The sequence below is a fragment of the Perca fluviatilis genome, chromosome 15, assembly GCF_010015445.1.
Source record: "Perca fluviatilis chromosome 15, GENO_Pfluv_1.0, whole genome shotgun sequence".
Taxonomy (NCBI): Eukaryota; Metazoa; Chordata; class Actinopteri; order Perciformes; family Percidae; genus Perca; species Perca fluviatilis.
Genome location: NC_053126.1, coordinates 8,646,201 through 8,659,458, shown reverse-complemented (window position 1 = coordinate 8,659,458; position 13,258 = coordinate 8,646,201). Strand labels below are relative to the sequence as shown.

General features: G+C 41.2%; 1 protein-coding gene across 1 annotated transcript; it reads left to right on the top strand.

Annotated features, from left to right (window-relative positions):
- The first annotated feature begins 239 nt into the window (after positions 1–239).
- Positions 240–7,827, top strand: si:ch211-11k18.4. The gene is made up of 12 exons (XM_039825844.1): positions 240–502; positions 1,148–1,259; positions 1,807–1,900; positions 2,675–2,729; positions 3,854–3,994; positions 4,519–4,679; positions 5,129–5,227; positions 5,390–5,535; positions 6,082–6,253; positions 6,354–6,466; positions 6,854–6,938; positions 7,037–7,827. The coding sequence occupies exons 1-12, from the start codon at positions 385–387 to the stop codon at positions 7,094–7,096; spliced, it is 1,356 nt and encodes a 451-aa protein (XP_039681778.1). The 5' UTR covers positions 240–384; the 3' UTR covers positions 7,097–7,827.
- Positions 7,828–13,258: the final 5,431 nt, after the last annotated feature.

Here is a 13,258-nt window from a genome sequence, read left to right as displayed (position 1 = left end):
TTACTGTTTTCTGGCTTCTAGCTTAACAAATCTCCAATGTTAATACAAATAAATAATTTTTTTTTTGTCTCATGGTAAAAGAATTGTGGTAAATTTCCGAATTTTATCCCCAAAAATGTACTCATTACTATAGATTCTCCCTACTTGTGGCTGTTGTAGGGCAGGTTAATTACATGAGTACATGCATGACGCTTGATTAATTAAATGAACTACATTACCCACAATCCTGGGCGACAAAAGCCGCTTTCTAGTTGACAACGTGGCCGTACGTCTCAACCAACCCCGTGTTTCAGCGGACCGGGGCGATTCAAACAAGCCAAACCGGCCGGCTTTTGTTAATAGCTAGTTCAGAGAGTCGTTGAGGATCATCAGCACAGTCTAACAATGTCTGGGAAAATCAAGAGCCGAAGTGCTGCAAACGCAGACGCGATAACCGGCGGTGTGTCCTGCGATGAACGCATCTTGCGGGATTGTCATCAATTGTACACGGATCCCGATAGCGGTGAGTTGGCTGACGTGTTTTGCAGGACTCAAACCCTCACTGGAAATCACTCCAACATTAATCTATTTGATAATAATGTTAAGCTAGCAAGCTGTTTGCTGACCGGGGGTTAGCTAGCTAACTGCGTAAGTGAGGCATTATTCCAGATACAGGGCGCTAGCTAGCTAGCTATTGGGATTTTGTGATTTGGCAGCTAGCGGTCATGCTAGTTTTATTAGTTCTGGTCAGCTGCCAATTAATTGTTAATGAGTCAGCTACACAGTCAATACGCTTTTGCAATGTATGCTAGCTCATAGTACACTGAGTTTTGGTATATAGTGGTGTCAGTTTAAAAGGGACAGTCCAGCCAGGGGCGTCGCCAAGAAAGTTGGTTCCCCAAAAATGAATGAAGTAACGTTACAGTGAAAACGTTTTTTAGATGCAATATGTGCTTTTATTAAATTTGGAAAAATAATTGCTCCTATTGAGTGTTTGTGTCCTTTGTTCAGCTCCTACTCGTTTAGGTAGTAGTCTTGCTCTTGACTGTCTGACCTGAGAGTCCTGCAGGTGCAACCACAGCGCCATGATGGCTCAAGTTTAACTTGATAGAAACCTCCCTTGATTTTTTTTTTTTTTACAAAAGAATTTGCATCATGTTTTGTCCAGGGTTGATCTCTGTTGCCGAATCTGTCAGTGTGAAGTTGCTGCCGCCCAGAAAAAAGATTACTGTGATGCTGATGGGCAACCACTCTGCTGGAAAAAGCTCCTTCATCAACTGGTAAATATGTTTTACAAAAGTATGTCCTAATAATGTTCTTCACAGAGAACAAGTCTGTCCACCCAAGATCAAACTACTTAATGCTTAGCAGACAAAGTGATATCTTTATATAAAATGCAATAAAACAAGGAAATATAAAGTGCACACAACAGAACATTGCATGTTGAAAAGATATAACGGGTCTACCTAGAACATGTAATCTTGTCTAAGACTTTCCATCTTAATTTGTGTCTGTTGCATTCTGTTACATCCCTCCTTGGCACCGCTTTGTCTGCAATTCATTGGGACATTTAACTGATAAATGCAATCCATAATGTATGAGTGCAGCTAAGAGTTTACTGTGATCCTTGTCTCCGCAAATACAGAGCATGCACCAGTCTATTGATTTTTGCTGAATCATATAGTTTTAATACATTTAGATTAGACCGTGGACAAAACTGACTTGGAAACAAATATTTCTCCTCCTCCAACAGTGTCTCACTGAAGCATCACTAAATTGTTTGTGACCCATTCCTTTTTGTTATACTTGTATTTATTTTTTTGTCAGGTATGTTGAAGAGCACATTCAGCGCACTGGAGTGGCTATTGAGACCCAAGGCTTTAACTTTGTTACAAGTGGGCGCAAGAGAGAATCTCTTACAGTAAGTGCAACTGTACAAAAACGATAAGGTGCCATTATTGTAAGATACGTTTTTATTTGGTCCAGGAAGAAGTAACAAAATATGAATTTCAAATTGTATTCCTCATGTCGCAACAGTGACTGTTTTATTGATGTTTAAAGTGCTCATATTATTGTTTATTGTGTTATGTCTTTTTTTGTGCAGGTTATAAGTTTACAAAGTGAAAAAGCCCAGAGTCCACCCCAAAGGGACTTACCATCTCAAACAGAAAACACTGTTCACCAACTGCTCCAAACAGCTCTATTGTAGTCCAGCCTTTACTTCAGAGACAAACGTGCATTACTTTGTAACACACGTTATAATGCTCGCCTAGCTGCTGTGTGGCACGCCCTCATACTCTGCAACTGTCTAGCTAGCAGTCCTTACGTAGTTACTGCGCATCTGCGACTCCCAACAAAGATGGAACAGAAGTGTGATGCCTCACTCTGGAGCTAAAACAGAGAGCTCAACACAGAAAAAAAAGAAAAGAGGAGCTGCAGCAATGTGCAGTACAACAAAAATGTTTTTTTGTTTTTTTTTGAATATTTAAACCATGTGAACCTATTCTGATATAACTTCTAAATACAATTATGAACCTGAAAATGAGCCTAATATGAGCACTTTAAGTCCTTCCTCATGATAATGACGTATTACATTGACTCTAATTAGTTCCTCTAGGTTTTTTCAGTTCTTTTGGAGCTCCTGATACCTGGTTCACAAACTCTCACCGACTGATCTGGTTCTGTTTTACTTTAGGGAAATGCCACCCTTCACCTATATCCACACTTCAAGCCTCTGCAAGAGTTCAAAGGTGAGATTTCAGCTCAAATCACAGACCATCCCTGTTCTATTCTAAAGACTCACCACAATGATGCACTTTGTCTCCCCTCAGACTGCCGCCACACTGATCCGTTCCCAAATTCCCAGCATTTTGATGGAGAGATTTGCTGTTTGTTTTTTTTCCATTTGACAATGACTTGGATGTAGCAACAAAATCAGTGTGTCAGCACCCTCACACCTCTGGTTCTTTTGAAAACACCGATACAGCCATGAGGCCCACAATCGCTAGTCTTGTGGAAGATAAACAGATGTTTATGAGGTGTTACTCAGACAAGCATTCAGGTTATCGTGCTGCAATTGTGTTTCAGCCAAATGTAAGAACTTAATTCAAGTGCAACAGCTATGTGGCTTCTGCAGGATGTCTTATTTTACTGTTAAGGGATGAGTACCAAGCATTATTGTTAAAGATGCGCCGAATCCGATTTCATTTTTTCTAACCACTTTACAGCACACACAAATATCTTTTCTTTAATTGAACATTTTGCACAGAACATAGAACATTTTTTGAAAACCAATAATGGATCACTATAAAATAGAACTATATAAATTACTCCTGGTGTGGGAAATTCACACACCTCTAAAGTGCAATGTTCGAACCATTTCCTTCTTTTCACATCCAATATCAAACAAAAAAAAAATCTGATTTTGGTTTTTGGTGTCGTCCCTCCACGCCCTACTTGCAGGTGTTGCATATTGCAAACTTGTTATCTTCTGCACACACGCTGAAGAATTTCCAAACAGCTGACATGTTGCAGGTTAATTCAAATGTGCGAAAATAGCGCGGACACGCGCTTCACACCTCGAGCGGGTACGCGCAACACACGGTGGAAAAGTTGAGAGAAAGGAAAAAGAGCCTGTGCTGTTGCGTCCATGTGTGTGAGAACTGTAACTCATATAACTTATGTTGTCAGTTAATTGTAGCATTGACCGGCATGAAATTGGCACATGTCAGACTGACCTGCCGGTCATGACCGAGCACGTGAAAACCGGCCAATTCTGGTCACCAGCCGGTCTGTCGGTGGTTAAAAGTATTAACATCTGCTGTCCTACCAATTTTTCACCCACGTTTTCTGATGTTCTTGAATTGATTTCTAGGTGTTTCAGAGTACTTGAGCACAGAGATCTGCACGTCGAGACAGAAGCGGTTCAGCCTGGTGACATTTGTGGATTCGCCAGGCTTGGTGGACGGTGACATGAAGTATCCCTTTGACGTGGACGAGGTTATCATGTGGCTGGGTGAGTTGCCGCTGACTTACCTTGTCCGTTGTTGAACTCTAGTTATCACGGGTTTTTGTTGAAGCTGGTGTTGTGACACAGAGTTATTTGAAATGGTATTGTAAAAATAGCACGAGATAAGGGGAGCAACATTTGTTGATTCTGTGATTCCTCCAGTCATTGTGAAAATGCTGGCCTCAAAAAGTCCCCAGGCCATGGTTATTAGTGAGCTTTTTCCAGGTTAACAGATTCTCTTACCACTTCCCTTTTTGTGAGCTAACGTTGAACTTTGAGTTATGATGAAACTGTGACATGATACAAACGTCTGTCTAAATGAGAAGCAAATACAGCAATTGGAAGACCATAACGCAATTCTAAAGAAGAAAAGATCTTAAAGAATAACACTGTTATGTATACTTAATGTTCGCTCATACTTTCATGACTATGAATTTTATGTAAATAAGAATATATTGAGGCAACAGACGATTTGTAACGGGGTTCAATCTGTTGTGGAAAATAACGATCCTTCCCACTGTCACTCTCAGGTGACCTCTGTGACCTGATTCTGGTCTTCTTTGACCCAATGGGTCAGGCTCTGTGCAAGCGCACCCTGAACATTGTGGAGAACCTGAATGAGCGACACGGGGATCGACTGCGCTTTTACCTGAGCAAAGCTGACGAGGCCGGGGGCGAGTCGGACAGACAGGTATGAACAGCAGCCGCTCGTTTTTAAAAGTTTGTTAAAGCTTGGACTTTGAAGAAAACTACATAGCCCCCTCTCCTAATGTGAACTGCTTTGTAGAACTTCTACAAAAAAAAAAAAAGGGCTTTTTTAAAAACGTACACTGATGTTGTCAGACTGAGGCCTCTCCGGGAGGAACAGAAACCTAAAATAGAACAAGTCCTCTTCATGTTTTTTTCCACAGTGTTTTTCCACATTTTTTTTGTGGGTAGTTTAGAGCTGCTGGTAAGTGTCTTTACCAGTGCTGGTTTTAAAGTATGTACGAGAACAGAACACACAAGTAAATGGACATTCACTTTCATAAAATATAGTACTTTTTTAACAGAATTACTAGACATTGTCTATATATAGATTTACTCAAAAGGAGTACCCTGTCCCTCTGACATTTGTCTTTTTGTGACTGGCTGTCTCAGAGAGTAATGATGCAGATTGTCCAGGAGCTCTGCAAGCGACCGGGACTCAACAAATGCGGTTTTGACATGCCCACCATCTACATTCCTAATCCAAATAAGGTAAGGGTTGCCCTTTCCTTTTAGCTCTAGGCGATTGCACACTTTCTAGGCTCATGTCTCTGCTCCCTCCATTCCAATTAGTATAAAGATTGTAAATATATAGTATATAAATATAAAAGTTTCTGACGGGTGCACATTGTAATTTGTTGTTCTCTGTCTCAGCCAAGTCGCTGTGTAAACCAGATTGAGGAGGTGTGTCGCGCCATCGAGAAAACCATTAACCAAACGGTCCAGAATACACTCAACTCCCTGGAGAAGGACTGTGAGCTCATCAGCGAGGCCATCACTGATACGCTGAGTAACGACAGGTAACTCACAGACACCCTTTGTGCTACAGAATACAATACACTTTCATTCCTTTCACAATGGCATGCTTTACTGTGTTGATGCAGTAGTAAAAAAAATGTAAGTACGCAGGAGCTAGGTGAGGTTACTTTCTTTGCATTTTTACTTTTTCATTGACTCCTCCTTTATCCCGACTGAAAGCCTAGTCCTGTGCAGATGTTCCAGATGAGTGGTGTCAAGGAAAAACTCAGGAGCAGCACAAATGATATTCATATAAGTGAAGAATGTTCGGGAGACATTGATAACTTACACAAAAGAATTTATTGATATCTCAATTGAGGACAAATTAGGATTACACAGTACAGTGTGGGTGCCATCCCATCTTGTCTTCCTGAAGGTGTATTTAAACTCATGCTGGAGGCGTTACCTTTGCAGGATGGGAGCGCTTGAGGCAGCCCTTATCGTACAGCTGTTCTGTCTCCCATCTTCTATGGAGACAGAGTTAAATTATGCCTTATTCTATGCCCATTATGCCCTCGGAGTATAACCCTGACCCTCTGCTCTCACAGGGAGACCAGTTTTAGGAACCGACGGGCGCGCTGTAAGAGCTGCTTGCTGACTCTGCTGGGCTTCAGCGTCCCTCTGGCTCTCATGGCGCTACTGGTGCTGGGCGTTTTGTCCAAGGAGCTGCTGGTGGTGGCTCTGGGCCGCGAGGGCACAGAGACACTCTCACTCTACCTGGTGAGCGTTCAAGCGAGTGCACCATTGTGCTGTTGTGTTGTAGTCGTGGTCCACATGTAAAGCTGTCGAGTCTGATTTTAGCTGCTCTTGTCATCTACAGACTCCCGCAGTGACTATGTTTGAGTCCCTCTCTATGGAGCAGCAGCTTTACGGCTGTGGCGGAATGGTCCTTCTCTCCTTCCTCCTACTCATCATCGCACGCTTCTCCTTCAGGTAGGAGAATAATATCCCCGATCCATCACGGTATTCAGTCTGATGATGCTGAATCTGCTGCTGTTACTGTTTCTGTAAAGTGACCATTTATTTATTGTAATATTATTTTTATTTTATGTTTAAAAAAAACAACAACTTGGTCCTAATTTGGCCCCTCTAGTACAGTTTTGTGCATGCACTATATATTGCATGCACTATAGCTGTGACACTTTTTGTCTCCCTTTGTGGAATCAAGAAGATAATCTATGTTAAGAAGTGGCATGCGATTTGGACTCTCGCTGGATTTGCAGCACTGCCCTTGATAAAGGATTAAAAATCAACTTTCTCAATTTTTTCAGCTTGTATGTTAATAACACATGTCATCAAATTCCCTTTAATCCTTTGCAGGACTCAACCAACTCTGTCAGGCAAACAGAAAAGGCAACTGCAGGAGAAGCTGGAGTACGTTCAGGAGGTGGTCAAGACCAAAAAGGTAGTGTGCGTGTGTGTGTGTGCGTGTGTAACTGTGAAATGATACTGGCAATAGAAAGGCAGTATAGGAGTGTTTAACTGTGTTTTCTTTCCCTCTAGAAAAAGCTGTATGAAGAATACCTTCGCCAGAGTGTCAGCGATCAGGACATGGACTTGTAAAAGACAGATGTACACAATGATTCAGCATCCCCGCACCGACGACACTGGACCGAATGAAATAAAAGCTTTGCCAAGGTTTCACACCAGCCGTCGTGTCAATCTTACCACTTAATGTCGTTGATGTCAAATTATAAGCATATGGTACACACGTAGAAACCCATCCAAGATCTGGTGCTTTGGATACTGTAAAGTCCGTTTACTTCGTAACCACACTACCTGCAGATAATTTTTGTTTTTGTTACTGATAAACCTTTGTTACTGATCACATTTGTTGTGAGCATTTATATACATGTATATTGTGCCTCTGCTTCCACTCAAAGGAATTCAGGCTTCTACCACTTTTAAGATATTTACAAACTATTTATAATATTCCTTTATCTGAGACATTGTAATTTGGTTAAATGGCATATAGCATTGGTATACATGAGTTGCTTTGCATAAGAACTTTCACCAGCATTTTATACAGGACTTTGGCAGCATTTTATACAGGACTTTGGCCGATTGGTGTCTTGAATTTACTCTTTTGGTATTAATCCACTTCACATCATGAATGTTTGTTAGCTAATATGTAGCATATTCAGTTAGCTGCACAACTCTTGTTATTGAAGTAAATGTCCAGCAATCAAACATTTTACCGTTTGACTAGTGACAAAATTTTTTTTTTGTGTTTTCCTGTTCTACATTGTGACCATGTTTTAATTACAAAGGACTTAATAAATATATTAAAAACATTGTTCAATACAGGCGGTGATGAGGCTCTTTCTTAAGTTTGAGTTCAGAGGTTGAGATTTTTGGAACAAGTACACAGGCACAGTCCTGAAGATCTTTAATACAGTCTCTAAAGCAAATATCTGCTTCTGGTGGACTGGTGTCTTGATGAAAGGAAGAGATTTTAGAATATACTTTATATCTTGATTTCCATCAGTTGGAGGTCAAGATATACTGTACGCATAACATGTAAATGGTTCATACGTGCACATGTATGGCCATTTTTCTTCTCACTTGTATTCTCTGCTTCAGTTTTTTTTTCTTGCCACACACTGACTGCAGATGGATAAAGCAGAGGCAGGATGCATCCCGCCCTAGATATCAGATTTCTAGATGAAGCAATGAAAATCGAAGAGCAGCTAGATAGTTAAGTCGGATCAATTCTATGAATAGACCCACAGCATGCAGATGTGAGGATTCAGCAGTAACCACAGTTTAATAACTATTTCATAACATTTATCTCAGATCTTGTGTAGCTCTTTCATTGAAAAGCATACGCAGGAAACTATAAACCGTGTGTAGTCATGCCTTTGTCAAGCAAAGGAAGCAGGTGCAAAAAGACTGCTGCCAATAAAATACAGTTTCCCAGTTTCAAAGTTAATATTGAGCTGGCCTGTATAAAAGCTGTCACCTTTTTCAGCCCTTGTGAGTTTGCAGGTATGAACAGAGGATTTCACATCATATCAGTTTGCGGTATGAAAATTGACCTATGGGTCAGAGCTGATAACACGCAACAGGCTCCTCCTCCTGCACAGACATTCTCCAAAAAGGAAGCTGTGTAGAGACGATTCTAGCCTGTTAAAAATTGTATCAAGCATAAACCCTTACAAGATAATCCATGACTGACTGACCTGCTCACTTGCAAAATCTCAAGATGTTAAAGGTTGAGTACCCTGCCTTCACACTGACCTTTTCACTTTTAGAGAAAACTCAAAGGGGGGAATAAATAAAATGCAAGTAACTCTTAAAAAAAGAAAGATGTGATTTGCCTTATTTTCTTTTATCAATACATTCCCTCTCTATTTTGAAAGGATTTTCAGACTTCAGGTAATATTCAAAGGGTAATTGTATCAGTGTTGAGAGCAGTCCTAACATACCATTCGGAATTAATGTGGTATGTAAAATAACTTCTAATGCCAAGATGTGTTTAGGTGACTTGGGACTTGCTGATCTTCCCCAATATAAGTATAATATTATAAAAAAGAAGTCAAAACACAATTATTAGCCAAGTAAGCGAGACCTCTCTGAACCGTGGGGTGTAAAAGTAAAACCACTACCATCCTATGCTGTGTGTTATGATCTTTCAGTGTGCTTTATGTGAGGTCCTGTCATAAAACACTGTCACTAAGATACATTGGGCTTGGAATTACACAGCAGTGCTTTATAAATATTTTTGTTGCCATACTCTTTGGTACAAAACCTTTTTTGAAGCCAAACGGAATCTATGTGCTTAATGACTGAGGACTTCTACTGACCAACTACCATCAGCAAAATGATCATTGTGTTTCTGTGATTTGGTGGTTATAACTTAAATTTTAACGGTGCAACAACACAGGAACACAGGGTCAAAAGAGGAGCTGCAGCAATGTGCAGTACAACAAAAATATGGTGTTTTTTGAAACTTAAACCATGTAAACCTATTCTGGTACAACCTCAAAATACAATTATGAACTTGAAAATAAGCGTAATATGTCTGCTTTAACACCTGGCTTGACTCCTATACCAGCAAAGAGTTGATTAATGAGGCAATTTATATTAAGTTGGACAAAATGTATATTTCCCCTGCATTGCAATTTCAAGATTTTATAGAGAGATGGGGTCATGTAGATTAACATCATGTGTATATAATACTCAGTGTAATGCTGTGCATTTAATATTGCTGTTGTCACCTCCCTCCAAAAAACACCAATATGGTTTGGAAATATAAACCCTGTCATTATAATTGAAAACAGCAGTGTTATTGTTGGAGTTGTAATGCAATATAATATAAATGTAAAAACACAGCACATTGACCTCAGGATAATTGATAACTGTCATAGTTTCTGTGAAAATGTTTGATTATTTAGGTGATAGTATGAGGTTATGTAGTGTTGAAATTTAAAAATAAATAAAAAAAAAAAAAAATCCTAGAAGACTTTAGTTCTTAAAGACATGGCAATGGTTTTGATTTTGTAGTGTTGACATTTAAAAACAAGTCAATTCCAGTGACTCAATCAGAATCATTCTTCATTCTTAACACACTATCAAGTTTATACATTACCATGGCAATGGTTTTGATTTTGTAGTGTTGACATTTAAAAACAAGTCAATTCCAGTGATTCAATCAGAATCCTTCTTAATACACTCTTCAGCCTGAACGTGTACTGTTCATTTGTGCTTGTTGAATTAACTGTGTTTGAGTACTCTCTACTCTCCAGTCTATTGTTAGAAATCGTTGGAAATTTTTCATTGTCACTTTGATAACAACCTACAACCTGACGACAACAACATACCAATGGAGTTCGTTGAAGGAAGCAGAGGCATCTACAGACCCATCAGGGTGTTGTTCGACACGACCATATACGAGCGCGCTTTGCAGCTCTGCTGGCATATGAAGTCTTACAAGACCAATATTGCATTGGTGATTGAACTTTTGAGGCTTCAGCGGGAAAGTAGTATCCCATCTAAGGTGACTGTTGAAGATATGACAGACCTGCTGGTAGAGCAAAGCAAAGCTACAGTGAGAGTGCAGCTCTGGGAGTTTGAATTGGAGGACTTTGATGAGGAAGATGCCAAGCCTCTTCTCATGCTGGTTTGGGAGGTAATCAACAGCATGAAAATGAGAGACATTGAGTTTGAAGCCAGAAGGCTACTCCAGTCGCCAGAAGACATCCCTCCTTGTTTTCAACATCCAAAGCTTGTTAATTTGGCTCAGGAGTATGGCAGGAGCCTGACACAGCAGCTGCAGTTGGCCCCCAGCTCCAAACTGCTTGGCCCAAGAGATGTGGTGATGGAGGTGCTTCCAAAAGTCTTGCAGGGCTTCTGGTTACCTCCTCCAAGCACCTTCCTCAACATGCCCTCCCAGCAGCTCAGTGAAATGGCTGTTGGTGTCACAAAGTTTGTTTTGGACCGGGTCTCCACTGCTTTGTCCACTGTGCACCATCGGGTCAACTTCTCCCGGTCCATCAGAGACAGCATGGTCTTGTCTATCCAGGAAACGGTTAGGCAGATGTACCCTCAAGACATCCTGAGGAGAGGGCTTAACTGCTTTGCAGCAGAGGTGCTGAACACTATTATTGATGCTGCAGTGAAAGAGGTCCTTGTGCTGTTTCAGCCTCAGACTGATACTCATGGGCCTGCAAATTCAAGCACCAAAAATGATTGCACCCAGCACACCCAGGCGGGAGATTTGAATGAGGAGCCTGGTCTGGAGGAAGATGGTGAACCAATCCAAGATCCAGAATCTTCTGTTTTGTCTTCTCCACCCACTCCTCTGACTCCCAATGCTGAACCTGCTGCCAATATTTTCTTGGATGAAACAGTATCCTCTGCCTCTATGCCCCGCCTAGAAGCTGACTCTGCTGTGGTTCCAGCTCTGCCATTTTCTGTCCCGCCTACTGATGAACCTCTTGCCATCACTGTCATTCAGGATGGTTTGACAATCAGCCAGATTGAACCAGCTGAGCAGCCTGCACCAAAGGCCGACTTTGCTAAGAGGACATCTCCACCACTTCCCATGACTCCCCCTGCTGAAATGCCAGTCATTACTTTAGTCCTGAATGGCGAGGATGTGATCGAGGAGCTCAGCAGAGAACCAGACTCAGCTGTGACTGCGGCACTACAGGCTCTTCCAATCACCCATGATGCAGCGCAGGATGACCTCACAATCAGCCAGGTTAAGGTTGAAAAGAAGAGTGGAGTCCAGCGCTTCTTCAGTTGGTTCAGGAAAACACTATGCTGCTGTTGCCTGCCTGAAGACGCAGACTGAGGGCCAGATGTACTATCGCCAGGGGAAAAGTGGGAGTTTCCCATAAAGATATGGGAGGGGGAAGCGTAAAGTGTGCCTGTGATGCCCTTCGGTGTCATTTAAGTGTTAACTTGTGCTTCCTGTTTGCAGGTTACTAATTAAGTCAGCTGGGTCTGGTGGGCTGAGGCCACTTAAGCTGCAGTATCCTCTTGTCTCTTCTCTCTGCTCTGGCTGTACTCACAGGCACACCAAGGTTTGGTTATATTTGGTTAGGTTGTCCTAGGTTTGCTTTTTTCTGAGTTTACACTTTACAACACCAACACACGCGCACCTATATCACTCATGCACACCCTACACCACTGTCGCTACTGATTTCCATATCCCATTCTGTATATAGTTAATTTGGTCTAATTTGTTTCAATTTGGTAAAGTATTGTTTAAACATTTAACATGGTATTGTCTCCCTCTTTGTTATGACCACCTGAGCCAGGTCATGAAAAGTGGGTGCTCGTTAGGGCTGGGCGATATGGAGAAAATCAGATATCACGATATTCTTGACCAAATACCTCGATATCGATATTGCAGCGATATTCTAGGGTTGACAATTGGTGCTCTAACAAAATATCTTCACACTTAGATTTTAGATAAATAATCATCGGTAATGTGAACATAATATCTAAGTGGGGAAAAGGCAAATAATAGAAAAGCTAAAACAGGTAAGTTCAGAAGAGTACATCACTTTACTGTAATGCAGCCTTTAAAACCAGGAAAAGACTACACTTATGTCATATCACGATATTACGATATCCAAAATCTAAGACGATATCTAGTCTCATATCACGATATCGATATATTGCCCAGCCCTAGTGCTCGTTAAATTAAGTTATATTAGTAGTGGTGTGTTTAGTGTTAATTGGTTGGTCCAGCTAAAGGTTGATTTTAGCTGTGCTTGGCAGGGTTTGTTTTTCTTTATTGGGAGATGTGTTTTGTTGGAAGCCTTTGTTTGTGAGGTGATTTGCCTGTGGTTAATTCAGAGAATGATTGTTACTGTCTGTTGCCCTGTGGACAGAAGTTTCTCCGTCAGGTTGGAGGGTGCTTTTATCCAGGGATGGTGTCCGTTTGTTTTTCAATCAGTGTGGTAGGAAAGTGGTTAGAGCGATTGTCTCAGGGGCACATCCGCTGCAGCTGGAGGGCCGGCAATTTTTGGTTGCTCTTTCGGGCTGCCGGGCTAATGTCATTGAATGCATATAATGGTTATTATTGCAGTCAATGCCGTGTATAACTACCCACCGCAAGTACCACACAAAGCCTAGGGTTGAGCTTTAGGTAGCTTTTGGCTAGGCAATTAGGGTTAGGGGGTTATTCGCTGTCATTTGGGGTGACAATTGCTAAAGTGCGACTGTGATGGTTGAGTTATAGTTTTCTGTATTGTCCTTTGTGATGATGGC

Bases quoted from the DNA above. Each gene is read 5' to 3' on its own strand.
- si:ch211-11k18.4 (XM_039825844.1), top strand. From the start codon at position 385: ATGTCTGGGAAAATCAAGAGCCGAAGTGCTGCAAACGCAGACGCGATA. The intron at 503-1,147 runs GTGAGTTGGCTG...TGTTTTGTCCAG, and splicing joins GTACACGGATCCCGATAGCG to GGTTGATCTCTGTTGCCGAA. The intron at 6,254-6,353 runs GTGAGCGTTCAA...TGTCATCTACAG, and splicing joins AGACACTCTCACTCTACCTG to ACTCCCGCAGTGACTATGTT.